Source organism: Delphinapterus leucas, chromosome 3 (genome assembly GCF_059928025.1).
Source record: "Delphinapterus leucas isolate spDelLeu-1000000601 "Yukka" chromosome 3, BTC_Dleu_Yukka2, whole genome shotgun sequence".
NCBI lineage: Eukaryota > Metazoa > Chordata > Mammalia > Artiodactyla > Monodontidae > Delphinapterus > Delphinapterus leucas.
The window spans coordinates 41,839,516-41,856,256 of record NC_143131.1 but is presented as its reverse complement, the minus strand read 5'-3'; the positions used below and the strand labels follow the sequence as shown (position 1 = coordinate 41,856,256).

Below are 16,741 nucleotides of genomic sequence, written 5' to 3'. Positions count from 1 at the left end.
CACAAAGCAGGGTCCTCTAGGGTAAAGGCATGAAGCCAGTACATTTTGATATATATTGGGTTGGGGATTGGCTAGGGAAGTATTTGCATCATGAGAATCTATTTTGAAAAGACAGGCCCACTGAAGTCACCGAAGCCCCTAAGAATGGATGCTTAGATAGCGCTCAGAGGGGTGGGTGCACATGCTGGAAGGAAGGAAGCAAAGAACAACAAAGAGTGGAAAGTCCCACACCAGCATCTCATTTTTTTCCCATCTGGCAGAGCCCTGCTATATTGGTGATAACAACTAACTCTGGAAGGCTGCGCAATGCTGAGCACATTTGAGTTTCTTCTCTTCAAAGCAAAATTATTAAACCAATTGTATTCTTTGTGACTCTTCTGAACCACGTTGCAGTTACTTGGATGCTCCAGCTCATGCTAATCATAATGAACAACAGCTGAATTTAATCAGAAGTATAATGTGCTCTGCTACTGAAAAAACATGTGGCTTCCGAGCCAAAGATATAAAGTAGGTTGTACTCCACAGGAAACTTCTGAAACATAAAGGGGGGCATAGGCCGCCTTTTCTGTTAACTGTTTATTCTTTCCAAAGATTTAAACTAATGCTTTTCAAATACACAGACTGCACTTGTTATGGGTCAACAAGTACTCCTTTACGAATACTTCAGCAAGATGTAAGATGGGTCAGGATGATTTAAAAAAAAAAAAAATTTTTTTTTTTAATTAAAAAAAAATCTCCAGATTCCCACCTCTGGAGAAAATTAAATAACAAAATTCATGTTCTCCCAAATATATCAATTATTTCATAGTCCATTTCTTAAAGTAAGTCTGCATCCTGATTTTATAAACACTTACAGAATATCCAAACATATTACTAAAATTTATTTTGCATGACCAGTGCCTGGATCTCTTTAGAATGGTATGTTGCTACCATGCCATCCTTAAAGATTTGGACATTTAGATTTTTGTAGTTTATTTACTTTTAAATTCAATTGACCACACTGTTTTTGTTTCCCTGATTTTTCACACCTTTTCCATAAAATCATTGTAAATATGGAATGTCAGAATGGAATCAAAGTATCTGATATCCATATATACATTCAAATGCTCACAAACTCTCACACACATATTAAAATGTAAAGTATTATATGCCAGATACAGTTATTATCAACATTTACTTTTTAATATAGTTCTAATAAGGACAACAGTCCTAGACTGGGAGTGGAGAGACTTGAGCCCTATTTTCTGCTCTGGCCCCAAGTAGTTATATTTCCCTAGGGGAGTCACTTTAAAAAAACAACAACAACAACGGGGCTTCCCTGGTGGCGCAGAGGTTGAGAGTCCGCCTGCCGATGCAGGGGATACGGGTTCGTGCCCCGGTCTGGGAAGATACCACATGCCGCGGAGCGGCTGGGCCCCTGAGCCATGGCTGTTGAGCCTGCACGTCCGGAGCCTGTGCTCCGCAAAGGGAGAGGCCACAACAGTGAGAGGCCCGCGTACTGCAAAAAAACCAAAAAACAAAACACTTTATTGAAGTATGAAAGACATACACAAAGTTGTACCAATTTAATGTATACAACTTGATGAGTTTGGAGATAAGTATACATCCTTTAAACCATCACCACAATCTATGCCATAAACATATCCATCACCTCCAAAAGTTTCCTCCTGCTTTCTTCAGTAGTGGTTGTTGTTATTTATTATTATTATTTTGTGATAAGAACACAACTTAAGATCTACCTTCTTAACAAATTTTAAGTGTACAACACAGTATTGCTAACTATAGGCACTGTGCTGTATAGTAAATCTCTAGGATTTATTCATCTTGTTTAACTGAAACTTTGTACCCTTTGACTAATGTTTCCTTGTTTTCCCCTCCTCTGAACCCCTGGTAACCACCATTCTATGCTCTGCTTTTACGAGTCTGACTATTTTAGGTTCCTCATATAAGTGGAGTCATGTGGTATTTGTCCTGCATCAGGCTTATCTCACTTAGCAAGACGTCCCCCAGGTTCATCCATGTTGTCTCAAATGGAAAATTTTTCCTCTTTTTTTAAGGCAGAATAATATTCTACTGTATGTATATAACATATTTTTAAAATCTATTCATCTGACAATGGACATTTTAGATGGCTTTCAAGTCTTGGTTATTGTGAATAATGCTGCAGTGAACATGTGAATAATGCAGATATCTGAGATCTTGATTTCAATTCCTTTTGATATTTACCCAGAACTGGGTAGCTCTATTTTCAGTTCTTTTGAGGAACCTCTATATTGTTTTCCATAGCGGCTACGCCAATTTACTGTCCCACTAACGTGTACAAACATTCCCTTTTCTCCACATACTTGCCAACACTTTGTTTTGATAATAGTTATGAGAGAGTCACTTTTAACCTTACTTTTTTATGTGTTTTGTTTTTTCATCAATGAGGACAGGAAGTTAAACTAGATTCAGTTGTTCAGCCAACTGAGTGGAGTGCATTATTGAGCACATATTATGCTTAAGGTCCTGTGCCGGATGCTGGGCAATGCACAGGGTTGCAAGCGGGAACCAAAACCAGTTCTTGCTTTCTAAACATGTCCCCTAATACATTAACTTCTCCCTCTTTCTGTTTTCCATTTTGAAGTTTCCAAGTACCTAGACATTACCTTGAACTCAAGCTGTTTAAAACCATACTCATCAACTTCCTGATAAAACTGATTTTCCTTTCCTGTACATTTGTCTCTGAATGACTACCCACTTCCCGGTAATCCAGTGTAGACATTTTGGAATGTGTTTGACACCTCCTACACCTTCATTTGCCATTCCCAGACTTCCACTAAGATTTAATTATTCACCTACATTTATCTTGGGTACACTATTCTTTCATTGCAGTTCGCCCTCCTTGTCCAGGCCTCATTGTTTAAGCAGATTTTTGTCCTTGCTTGCCTATGGATTTCCCCGATTTCAGGCACTCCTTTCTCCAATCCAATCTATACATGATTTCCTAAACTAAGTTTCATAAAACAACCTATAATGGCTTCTCAGTACCCTCTACTTAGGTACAAGCTCCTTTGTCTGGCTTTTAAGGTCTTTCCCCTCTATCATCCCAACGTCAGATCTGTTTGCTTACCAACGCTCTCACTTATCCTCAGGTCTATGCCCTTGTTTATGTAGCTTCCCAGCTTAGAGTGACATCTCTTATGTTATTGAAAGGTAAGTCATCTTTCAAGATTCAGCTTAAGAATCAAGCATCACTTCCTCCTTCTTGAATTGAAGAAATCGTGTGGGTGCGCTAAAGTTCCAAGAGGAAATATGAATGCCTTCTTACTCTACTAAGATTCATTCAGATAATTCAGGGCTTCTGATAGCAGACTGCCCTAAAATCAGAGAGACAGGACTGGATGAGGGAGGAAGCTTACAGGCTTTCCTCACTATCAGAGAATGAAAACCAGACTTTCATAAAATCTGCTAACAATACAGTCATCCCTCGGCATCCGTGGGGGATTGGTGTCAGGCCCCCAGTGGCTACAAAACTTCGCATATGCTCAAGTCCTTTATATAAAACGGCCTGGTACAGTCCGCCCACCGCAACTCTGGTACCATAGCTGGTTTAATTAGCGAATGCGAAACCTGTGAATAGGAAGGGCTGACTGTTATTTGACTATTCTTTAAAAAGACAGTTCATTTTAAGTAGGTGGTTTAAGACTTTAAGTTTTGCTATTCCTCTTTAAAATTTATGTAACTACTAGTAATAAGTGAAAATTCACTGTAATATGTGTTTTATGTAAAAGTTAAGCTTTTTAAGAAAAACATGCACTGAGTGTCAGTTTATTCTAGCTTATGCACAAAGAGAAGCTTGACCAGTTGGCCCACTCACATTATTCTCCCAGAGGTAGAACTCCCTGAATTGCAGACATAATGCCTAAAAGAATAAAATTGGTGTCTAGAGGGGTGACTTTATCCATTTAACCTTAAAAAAGGAGGTGGGTGGTAAAGTGAGAGCATAGGATTGAAAGACAGAGGATATAAAAACTCATACTCTATTATTAGATGTCTTATCTGAGATATTTATAGGGAGAGAAGAAGAGTGAAGCACCTCCACAAATTTTAGTTTATACCCAGGATACAATATCTGTACTTGAAAAATGTGAGAACTCAAATTCTTACTTTGATACTATTTAGAGGATTATTGTCAAATTAAGCAAGTCTAGCAGGTAAAGTGAAATATCAAAAAGTCACATCTTTTCATCTGTGAAATATAGTAGAGAGATAGCTCACTGTTTTCCAAATAGAAATATATCCATTTTTGTTTGTATTACTGTAGTCACTAGAAAAATGGGCTTGTTTAGTTACTAAACTGAAGCAAAGTTTAACTCCTGTTCTCTTTTTCTACAAGATCCAATTAAAAAAAAAAGACTCCCTAAAAATTATGTTAAATATAAAGCAAAAGAACTCTAATAATTTTGTATAATTTTCAAAAGTTAAATATGCTTTAAAAAAAACATACTAAAGTGAACTTAACCAATATTAAAGGGTTTTTAAAGTGTATAAAAGAAATTCAGTAAGGTTCATTATAAGTAATAGACCAAACTCAGTAGGTCAGTAAAGCACCAAAAATATAAGCCCAATATTATATTATGGAAGTGATCTCATCTGCCTCCCAATACCTCCTGCTGAATTTCAGCCATGCTAAAATGAGAACAATTAAAGAACTCTTGCCAGAATAACATACTTACAAAACAATGACTATTTTGGATAAGGATCTTCCTTGAGGTCAACCCAGGTTTCAACAGAATCACTAACCATGTCTTTTAATATTGCCAAGGAATTTTTCCTTTTTCACTTTTTCAGTTTCCATTACCAAATGATTAGACTGCATTTCCTACCATAAACGATTCATTCTAAGTCTCATTCATAAAACGAACTGTAACCAAATAATATTTTCCATTACCTTGTAAGAAAACTAAACAACAACAACAAATCCCATTAACTTACCATTTTCCTTCTGCATTTTCATATTGTTGAACAGTATATCCAAACATGTCCTCCACTGGGCCGCTGAAAGTCAATGAGTTTTTCACATCAACATTGAATGATATGCAGAAGCCTAGAACTTTAAGAGGGAAAACAAAGTCCAGTTACATAGAGTTAACTAGGATTCCACTATGTTTTGAATTATGAAGGCATTCTTGAGGTTACCATTCAAAGCTGAGCGCTTATTAAAAAGAGCAATGACGCTCAAAGAATGGGAACAAGAAAGGTCTGCAATGTTAACTGTATTACTGACTGGAAATCAACATAATGACTTTGAAGAACATAGGTATTAACATTCAAACAAAATCCCATAGTAATTCAGTATCTGTACCCTTCCCAGAACTAAAGAGTTCAGAATGTGTGGGAAGGAGCTGGCAGAAACTCATGCTCACACATGACTAAGGCAGTCACAGATAATTTTCCAGTAGTGATCCCTACAGCAAACCATGGCCACTATGAAATGTAAACAGCTTCATTTTCCTGTTTTTACAACGGAGGATACAAGCATCACCATTTAAGCCTCGAGAGGTAGCTTTCTCCTTGCTGCTACGAAAGGGAAGGCAAGCTGACTGTTTCCACCCAGAGCTGGCTTATGCAGGCTCGAGATTTGCTCTGCTTCCCTCTCTGAATCAAGCAGTGGGTGGAAGCTTATACTTAGCACTGACGTCTCCTTCTAGTGTTGGTGGTGGTGATAGCCTCACAGGTTGAGAGGCTAATCTGTTGAGATTAAATTAGATGATATATCTAAAGAGTTTACTCAACGTCTGGCACACACTACATATTCACCGAGGGTTAAATCTCTTCAATTTCTTTGTAGTTCAGGTAATGGAAATCTTTTACAGGTGAGACTCTCTCCTGAAAGTGTTCTGGATGGTGCCAAATTCTCTCAAATGGATGGTGCCAAATTCCATCTCTGGTACTGGTTTTTAAAGCATACTTGTGAAGTTCCAAAGTATTCCCCTCCTAGATGTAACTAAAAATTCTTCCCAAAGAGTACGCCCTTATAAAATCACACAGCATCATAAGGTATATTCAGAGGTGATTAAATTCACTCTCCTCTGTTAAAACCATGATATACAGCTACGTGTAAACAGAAAAAAATTTCTTTCCTTATTCACTGTAAACTCTGCCATAAGAACAGTCTAAATTCAGACTCCAATTCATTCCATGCTCTAATTAATAACCTTCAAATTTTGGTAACAATATTAAATGCTTATTTGATGCACAAAATTTTACATAACTTAGAGAAAATTATTCTTCATAAAAAGATACTTCTGTATACCTACTTATAAAGTCTTCCTTTGATCTCCCCACCTGGAAATAATCTTTTAACTACTAAGCCCTCTTCTTTTATTTTTTAAAAAAATCCCTCAGAGAAATAATTATTAAATGCTATCTATGTTGTAGTTACCTGTGTAGATTTTTTTTCCCCTAGATTGGAAAATTCTTAAAGGCAGGGACTCTCTTACTCATCTTCCTTATCCTTCCTCAAAATCTAGCACAGCTCCTTGTACATAGATGGGCAATAACATATTCATAGAATGAAAGATAATACATTGAAGGAGAAAGTGGGCCAGTGGTAGATAGAAGTGAACTGGAAACTATTCCATCTTAGTTAAGGAAGACTTCATGGAGCTGGAAATTTTAAGTTAGATTTTTAAGGAGAGGGAGAGATACAACTTTGCAGTGAGAGGAAAATATGTCCCAAGGATTTGGGAGAGTCTCTGCAAGTAATAAGATACAGAACGGGACAAATATGGTTGCAAGGTCATGGAGAGATTTGCCTGGCTGGCGTGGAAGATGCAGAAAAAGAATGGATGGGTAGCAGAAGTCCGTTTATGTACATTTCCTGTTCATTCTTCAAGGATGATGGAGAACAGCTGGTTACCGTCTTCTGCATAATGGCCTTTCATATATTTGAAGACAGTTTTAAACACTGTTCACTCTCTACTCCAAACTAAATAGTACATGTTCCTACTCTTTCCTGACAGTTTTTTTTGAACACTTTCAACAGATTATTTTTGATACGAGAGATACACAAAACAGTACTTCTACAGCAGGATTTCTCAACTTTGGCACTATTGACATTTTGGGTCAGGAAATTCTTTGTTACCAGGGGCTACCCTATGCATTGTAGGGTGTTTGACAACATCTGTGGCCCTAGCCATGTGATGTTAGCAGCCCCTCTGAGTTGTGAAGATCAAAAATGTCTCCAGACACTGCCAATTTACCCTAGGGCTAAAATCACCCAGAGTTGAAAACCACTGTATTATAGATAAAGAGCAGGAAACCACCACCAATGATTTTGTTGAAGAAGGTGCCTGAAAACCAACTGTGGCCTGCAGACCAGCAGTAACTGCATCACCTGGGAGCTTGTGAGGGATCCAGAATCTCAGGCCCTCCCCAGATTTCCTGAATCAGTATCTACATCGCAACAAGTTCCCCAGAGAACCAGACTCCTGTTAAAGTCTGAGAAGTACAGGTCTGTAATATGGCACTCCTCTCTCATAATGTTGATGCAGGTAACAGAATTTACCTAAATTAAAACTACTCACCATACTTTAGACATAAGGGGGAAGTTGACCCTTTAATCAGGGTCAACTTCACCCCTCTTGAACGGTTTTCCCAGAACTTCATCATCTTTAATATATGCTTTCCCAAAGGGCATTCATGGTGCTCCTCAACATAAGACCAAGAGCTTTTGGTTTCCTATTTGGGGCCTGTTTGTTTATTCTACGTGTTGTGTGGAATGTCCGGGGGTGTGTGCTGCACTTTTTTTCATTTCCTGTCCTCAGAATTCCACAGGCAATTTGCCCAAAGTGGTTGTAAATCAGCCTCTTTCATGTTTTCTAAGGCACCAAGGAGCCTGAAGCACAGGAGATGACATAAATAAAAAAGGTTTACATCTTGTTCTTTTGATTTAAAGGAGTACATAAACAGTAAAAGCAGCTTCTCATAACTTTTAGTTCAATGTTCATGTTGTTATATTGTCTTGGAATTTTATGTACCGGAAGTAAAGCAAAATCATACTTATTCTTTTTTTTTTGTCATACTTATTCTTAATCAAAGTTAGAAAAAAAAAGAGCAAACAGACCGAGGTGGCTTTAGGGGGCAACATAGGGTGAAAATGTTGGGAAACACAGACAATAATCAGATGTCAAAAGTAAATCCTGGAGAACGGAGCCCGCGTTTCCGCAGAGCTGGAACTCCCAGCTCGGGGTCTCTTCCCTCCGCCGTCACGGAACTTCCCCGGAGCCCGAGGGGAGGGCGGCCACACTGAGGCTGCCGGCTCTGGAGGGGCCCCAGCGGCCGAAGCCGCGACAATCGTGGGGACGGCGGGCCGGATCACTCATCCTGGGGTGAGCCAGCTGCCATGTCATGAGGACACTCAAGCAGCCCTAAGGAGAGATTCATTTGGCAAGAAACTGAGGCCTCCAACTGCAGGCACGTTATATTGGTGATGATGGGTGCCATGTGAGATATGACTTCATTAAACAGAATAGGTTCATCAGTGGTGCTGCAAAAGGCATTGTTTCATCTTTTCCATGGCTAATATTCCATTGTGTACATGTACCACTTCTTCTTTGTCCATTCATCTGTACATAGACATTTTGCTTGCATACATGTCTCGCTATTATACACCAGAAATACATCTACATGTGGAACAGCTCCTTCAGAACACCTACTGAACGCTGGCAGAAGACCTCAGACCTCCCAAAAGGCAAGAAAGTCCCCACGTACCTCAGTAGGGAAAAAGAAAAAAGAGTAAACAGAGACAAAAGAATAGGGATGGGAGCTGCACCAGCGGGAGGGAGCTGTGAAGGAGGAAAAGTTTCCACACACTAGGAAGCCCCTTCGCAGGCGGAGACTGCGGGTGGCGGAGGGGGGAAGCTTCGGAGCCGCGGAGGAGAGCACAGCAACAGGGGTGCGGAGGGCAAAGCGGAGAGATTCCCGCACAGAGGATCGGTGCTGACCGGCACTCACCAGCCCGAGAGGCTTGTCTGCTCACCCTTCGGTCAGAGCGCAGGGAGAGGACTGGGGTTGGTGGCATGAATACAGCCTGCAGGGGATTAGTGCACCACCGGGAGGGAGTCCGGGGAAAAGTCTGGACCTGCCGAAAAGGCAAGAGACTTTTCTTCCCTCTTCGTTTCCTGGTGCGCGAGGAGAGGGGTTAAGAGCGCTGCTTAAAGGAGCTCCAGAGACGGGCGCGAGCCGCGGTGATTAGCACGGACCCCTGAGATGGTCATGAGACGCTAAGGCCGCTGCTGCCGCCACAAAGAAGCCTGTGTGCGAGCACAGGTCACTATGCACACCTCCCTTCCGGGGAGCCTGTGCAGCCCGCCACTGCCACGGTCCCGGGATGCAGGGACAACTTCCCCGGGAGAACGCACGGCGCGCCTCAGGCTGGTGCAACGTCCCGCCGGCCTCTGCCACCGCAGGCTCGCCCCACACTCCGTACCCCTCTCTCCCCCGTGGCCTGAGTGAGCCAGAGTCCCTGAAGCAGCTGCTCCTTTAACCCCGTCCTGTCTGAGTGGGAACAGATGCCCTCAGGCGACCTACACGCAGAGGCGGGGCCAAATCCAAAGCTGAGCCCCGGCAGCTGTGAGAACAAAGAAGAGAAAGGGAAATCTCTCCCAGCAGCCTCAGAAGCAGCGGATTAAAGCTCCACAATCAACTTGATGTACCCTGCATCCCTTGAATACATGAATAGACAACGAATCATCCCAAATTGAGGAGGTGGACTTTGAGAGCAAGATTTATTATTTTTTCCCCTTTTCCTCTTTTTGTGAGTGTGTATGTGTATGCTTCTGTGTGAGATTTTGTCTGTATAGCTTTGCTTTCACCATTTGTCCTAGGGTTCTATCCGTCCGTTTTTTTTTTCTTTAAAAATTATTTTTTCTTAAAAATTATTTTTTATTTTATTTTACTTTATTTTATCTTCTTTCTTTCTTTCCCTTTCTTTCTCTTTCTTTCTTTCTTTCTTTTTCTTTTTCTTTCTTCCTTTCTTTTTCTCCCTTTTATTCTGAGCCATGTGGATGAAAGGCTCTTGGTGCTGCATCCAGCACTCAGTGCTGTGCCTCTGAGGTGGGAGAGCCAACTTCAAGACACTGGTCCCAGCTCCACATAATATCAAACGGCAAAAATCTCCCAGAGATCTCCATCTCAACACCAGCACACAGCTTCACTCAACGTCCAGCAAGCTACAGTGCTGGACACCCTATGCCAAACAACTAGCAAGACAGGAACACAACCCCACCCATTAGCAGAGAGGCTGCCTAAAATCATAATAAGTCCACAGACACCCCAAAACACACCACCAGACGTGGACCTGCCCACCAGAAAGACAAGATCCAGCCTCATCCACCAGAACACAGGCACTAGTCCCCTCCACCAGGAAGCCTACACAAACCACTGAACCAACGTTAGCCACTGGGGACAGACACCAAGAACAGCGGGAACTACGAACTTGCAGCCTGCAAAAAGGAGACCCCAAATACAGTAAGATAAGCAAAATGAGGAGACAGAAAAACACACAGCAGATGGAGGAGCAAGATAAAAACCCACCAGACCTAACAAATGCAGAGGAAATAGGCAGTCTACCTGAAAAAGAATTCAGAATAATGATAGTAAAGATGATCCAAAATCTTGGAAATAGAATAGAGAAAATGCAAGAAACATTTCACAAGGACATAGAAGAACTGAAGATGAAACAAGCAATGATGAACAACACAATAAATGAAACTAAAAATACTCTAGATGGGATCAATAGCAGAATAACTGAGGCAGAAGAACGGATAAGTGACCTGGAAGATAAAATAGTGGAAATAACTACTGCAGAGCAGGATAAAGAAAAAAGAATGAAAAGAACTGAGGACAGTCTCAGAGACCTCCGGGACAACATTAAACGCACAAACATTCGAATTATAGGGGTTTCAGAAGAAGAAGAGAAAAAGAAAGGGACTGAGAAAATATTTGAAGAGATTATAGTTGAAAACTTCCCTAATATGGGACAGGAAATACTTAATCAAGTCCAGGAAGCACAGAGAGTCCCATACAGGATAAATCCAAGGATAAACACGCCAAGACATATTAATCAAACTCAAAAATTAAATACAAAGGAAACATATTAAAAGCAGCAAGGGAAAAATAACACATAAGGGAATCCCCATAAGGTTAACAGCTGATCTTTCAGCAGAAACTCTGTAAGCCAGAAGGGACTGGCAGGACATATTTAAAGTGATTAAGGAGAAAAACCTACAACCAAGATTACTCTACCCGGCAAGGATCTCATTCAGATTTGATGGAGAAATTAAAACCTTTACAGACAAGCAAAAGCTAAGAGAGTTCAGCATCACCAAACCAGCTTTACAACAAATGCTAAAGGAACTTCTCTAGGCAAGAAACACAAGAGAAGGAAAAGACCTACAATAACAAACCCAAAACAATTAAGAAAATGGGAATAGGAACATACATATCGATAATTACCTTAAATGTAAATGGATTAAATGCTCCCACCAAAAGACACAGACTGGCTGAATGGATACAAAAACAAGACCCATATATATGCTGTCTACAAGAGACCCATTTCAGACCTAGAGACACATACAGAATGAAAGTGAGGGGATGGAAAAAGATATTCCATGCAAATGGAAACCAAAAGAAAGCTGGAGTAGCAATTCTCATATCAGACAAAATGGACTTTAAAATAAAGACTATTAGAAGAGACAAAAAAGGACACTACATAATGATCAAGGGATCAATCCAAGAAGAAGATATAACAATTGTAAATATTTATGCACCCAACATAGGAGCACCTCAATACATAAGGCAAATACGAACAGCCATAAAATGGGAAATTGACAGTAACACATTCATAGTAGGGGACTTTAACACCCCACTTTCACCAATGGACAGATCATCCAAAATGAAAATAAATAAGGAAACACAAGCTTTAAATGATACATTAAACAAGATGGACTTAATTGATATTTATAGGACATTCCATCCAAAAACAACAGAATACACATTTTTCTCAAGTGCTCATGGAACATTCTCCAGGATAGATCATATCTTGGGTCACAAATCAAGCCTTGGTAAATTTAAGAAAATTGAAATTGTATCAAGTATCTTTTCTGACCACAACGCTATGACATGAGATATCAATTACAGGAAAAGATGTGTAAAAAATACAAATACATGGAGGCTAAACAATACACTACTTAATAACGAAGTGAAATCAAAGAGGAAATCAAAAAATACCTAGAAACAAATGACAATGGAGACACGATGACCCAAAACCTATGGGATGCAGCAGAAGCAGTTCTAAGAGGGAAGTTTATAGCAATACAATCCTACCTTAAGAAACAGGAAACATCTCAAATAAACAACCTAACCTTGCACCTAAAGCAATTAGAGAAAGAAGAACAAAAAACCCCCAAAGTTAGCAGAAGGAAAGAAATCATAAAGATCAGATGAGAAATAAATGAAAAAGAAATGAAGGAAACAATAGCAAAGATCAATAAAACTAAAAGCTGGTTTTTAGAGAAGATAAACAAAATTGATAAACCATTAGCCGGACTCATCAAGAAAAACAGGGAGAAGACTCAAATCAATAGAATTAGAAATGAAAAAGGAGAAGTAACAACTGTCACTGCAGAAATACAAAAGATCATGAGAGATTACAACAGGCAACTCTATGCCAGTAAAATGGAAAACCTGGAAGAAATGGACAAATTCTTAGAAATGCACAACGTGCCAAGACTGAATCAGAAAGAAATAGAAAATATGAACAGACCAATCACAAGCACTGAAATCGAAACTGTGATTAAAAATCTTCCAAGAAACAAAAGCCCAGGACCAGATGGCTTCACAGGCGAATTCTATCAAACATTTAGAGAAGAGCTAACACCTATCTTTCTCAAACCCTTCCAAAATATAGCAGAGGGAGAACACTCCCAAACTCATTCTACGAGGCCACCATCACCCTGATACCAAAATCAGACAAGGATGTCACAAAGAAAGAAAACTACAGGCCAATATCACTGATGAACATAGATGCAAAAATCCTCAACAAAATACTGGCAAACAGAATCCAACAGCACATTAAATGGATCATACAACATGATCAAGTGGGGTTTATTCCAGGAATGCAAGGATTCTTCAATATATGCAAATCAATCAACGTGATACACCATATGAACAAACTGAAGTAGAAAAACCGTATGATCATCTCAATAGATGCAGAGAAAGCTTTCGACAAAATTCAACACCAATTTATGATTAAAACCCTGCAGAAAGTAGGCACAGTGGGAACTTTCCTCAACATAATAAAGGCCATATATGACAAACCCACAGCCAACATCGTCCTCAATGGTGAAAAACTGAAAGCATTTCCACTAAGATCAGGAACAAGACAAGGTTGCCCACTCTCACCACTCTTATTCAATATAGTTTTGGAAGTTTTAGCCACAGCAATCAGAGAATAAAAGGAAATAAAAGGAATCCAAATCGGAAAGGAAGAAGTAAAGCTGTCACTGTTTGCAGATGACATGATACTATACATAGAGAATCCTAAAGATGCTACCAGAAAACTACTAGAGCTAATCAATGAATTTGGTAAAGTAGCAGGATAAAAAATTAATGCACAGAAATCTCTGACATTCCTATACACTAATGATGAAAAATCTGAACGTGAAATCAAGAAAACACTCGCATTTACCATTGCAACAAAAAGAATAAAATATCTAGGAATAAACCTACCTAAGGAGACAAAAGACCTGTATGCAGAAAATTATAAGACACTGATGAAAGAAGGTAAAGATGACACAAAGAGATGGAGAGATATACCATGTTGTTGGATTGGAAGAATCAACATTGTGAAAATGACTCTACTACCCGAAGCAATCTACAGATTCAATGCAATCCCTGTCAAACTACCAATGGCATTTTTCACAGAACTAGAACAAAAACTTTCACAATTTGTATGGGAACACAAAAGACCCCGAATAGCCAAAGCAATCTTGAGAACAAAAAACGGAGCTGGAGGAATCAGGCTCCCTGACTTCAGACTATACTACAAAGCTACAGTAATCAAGACAGTATGGTACTGGCACAAAAACAGAAAGATAGATCAATGGAAGAGGATAGAAAGCCCAGAGATAAACCCAAGCATATATGGTCACCTTATCTTTGATAAAGGAGGCAGGAATGTACAGTGGAGAAAGGACAGACTCTTCAATAAGTGGTGCTGGGAAAACTGGACAGGTACATGTAAAAGTATGAGATTAGATCACTCCCTGACACCATACACAAAAATAAGCTCAAAATGGATTAAAGACCTAAATGTAAGGCCAGAAACTATCAAACTCTTAGAGGAAAACATAGGCAGAACACTCTATGACATAAATCATAGCAAGATCCTTTTTGACCCACCTCCTAGAGAAATGGAAATAAAAACAAAAATAAGCAAATGGGGGCTTCTCTGGTGGCCCAGTGGTTGACAGTCTGCCTGCCGATGCAGGGGACACGGGTTCGTGCCCCAGTCCGGGAATATCCCACACCCCGCGGAGCAGCTGGGCCCATGACCATGGCCGCTGAGCCAGTGCGTTCGGAGCCTGTGCTCCGCAATGGGAGAGGCCACAATAGTGAAAGGCCTGCATACAGCAAAACAAATCAAAACAAAACAAAACAAAAAAACCCAAAGGGGACCTAATGAAACTACAAAGCTTTTGCACAGCAAAGGAAACCATAAACAAGACCAAAAGACAACCCTCAGAATGGGAGAAAATATTTACAAATGAGGCAACTGACAAAGGATTAATCTCCAAAATTTATAAGCAGCTCAATAACAAAAAAACAAACAACCCAATCAAAAAATGGCCAGAAGACCTAAATAGACATTTCTCCAAAGAAGATATACAGATTGCCAACAAACAAATGAGAGAATGCTCAACATCATTAATCATTAGAGAAATGCAAATCAAAACTACAATGAGATATCATCTCACACCGGTCAGAATGGCCATCAACAAAAAATCAACAAGCAATAAATGCTGGAGAGGGTGTGGAGAAAAGGGAACACTCTTGCACTGCTGGTGGGAATATGAATTGGTACAGCCACTCTGGAGAACAGTATGGAGGTTCCTTAAAAAACTACAAATAGAACTACCATATGACCCAGCAATCCCACTACTGGGCATATACCCTGAGAAAACCATAATTCAAAAAGAGTTATGTACCAAAATGTTCATTGCAGCTCTACTTACAATAGCCAGGAGTTGGAAACAACCTAAGTGTCCATCATCGCATGAATGGATAAAGAAGATGTGGCACATATATACAATGGAATATTACTCAGCCATAAAAAGAAATGAAATTGAGTTATTTGTAGTGAGGTGGATGGACCTAGAGTCTGTCATACAGAGTGAAGTAAGTCAGAAAGAGAAAGACAAATACCATATGGTAACACATATATATAGAATCTAAGAAAAACAAATGTCATGAAGAACCTGGGGGTAAGACAGGAATAAAGACACAGACCTACTAGAGAATGGACTTGAGGATATGGGGAGGGGGAAGTGTAAGCTGTGACAAAGTGAGAGAGTGGCATGGACACATATACACTACCAAACGTAAAATAGATAGCTAGTGGGAAGCAGCCGCATAGCACAGGGAGATCAGCTCGGTGCTTTGTGACCACCTGGATGGGTGGGATAGGGAGGGTCGTAGGGAGGGAGACGCAAGATGGAGGTGATATGGGAACATATGTGTATGTATAACTGATTCACTTTGTTATAAAGCAGAAACTAACACACCATTGTAAAGCAATTATACTCCAATAATGATGTAAAAAAAACAAAAGTAAATCCTGATTTCATATGTACCAGCAAAAGAGAGAGTTTTTCCTTTAATAATATTAACAGCTATATAGTATACTTACTATGTATTACACCTCACATGCTCCATCTCATTTAATTTGCTAACAAGTCTACAATCAAATACCATTATTATTACCATTGGACAGAATAGGAGAAGGAGGCTTAAGATGATAGAGAAATTTGCCTACATTTCTTCAGGACTCCCAAATCATTTACATTAATCCCATTTTTATATCTTAGCACTAAAACTGGGAAGATTTAGTAGAAGGTGACATGGGGATGAGTTTAGAAGAGAGGCTACTATGTGTCCATGTAATTCTATCTTCTGAGAAGTAATTTGGAGAGGAGGCTCTTCCACAGTGGCCATGGCTGGGAGGATGCTGGGAGTGAGGGGAAGGTTGTCATAAGGAGATAAGTCATGGCTACCCAGCTAGATAAAGCTGCACTGGAACTTCAGCTAAAACACATATGTTTAGGTAGAAAAGAAGTGGAAAGGCTTGCTCCCCTTCAAATATGGTTATATGAGTTATATATCTAAGGGCTAAAACCTGCAGAGGATGATGAGGTTGTTGGTATTGAAGGACAGCTCTTGTGAAAGAGATCATTTTGTGCAATTTCTTTACTCTAGGATGGAATATGATGTGTAAGACAACTAAATGAGAGAAAGAGAGAAAGAGGCGGAGAAGTAACCTACTGTCGTGCAAAGTTTTCTGCTTACAAATATTTTCATATAAACAAAGGTATTGAGCTAGTCAGCAAACTGCAGAGGCTAGGAGGATAGCAGTCATTACTGTCTTTTTGTGTGCTGGAAACTGTAGCTTAGAGGGGTTAAGTGATTTGTCCAAGGT

The 16,741-nt window shown here is 39.8% G+C and overlaps 1 protein-coding gene across 1 annotated transcript in view; it reads right to left on the bottom strand.

Annotated features, from left to right (window-relative positions):
* Positions 1-16,741, bottom strand: part of ITGA1 (integrin subunit alpha 1) — a 174,910-nt gene that overhangs the window by 104,035 nt on the left and 54,134 nt on the right. Inside the window, exon 2 of the mRNA XM_022597745.3 lies at positions 4,978-5,095. Coding sequence (XP_022453453.1) covers positions 4,978-5,095 — 118 coding nt within the window. The remainder of the gene's footprint in view (positions 1-4,977; positions 5,096-16,741) is intronic.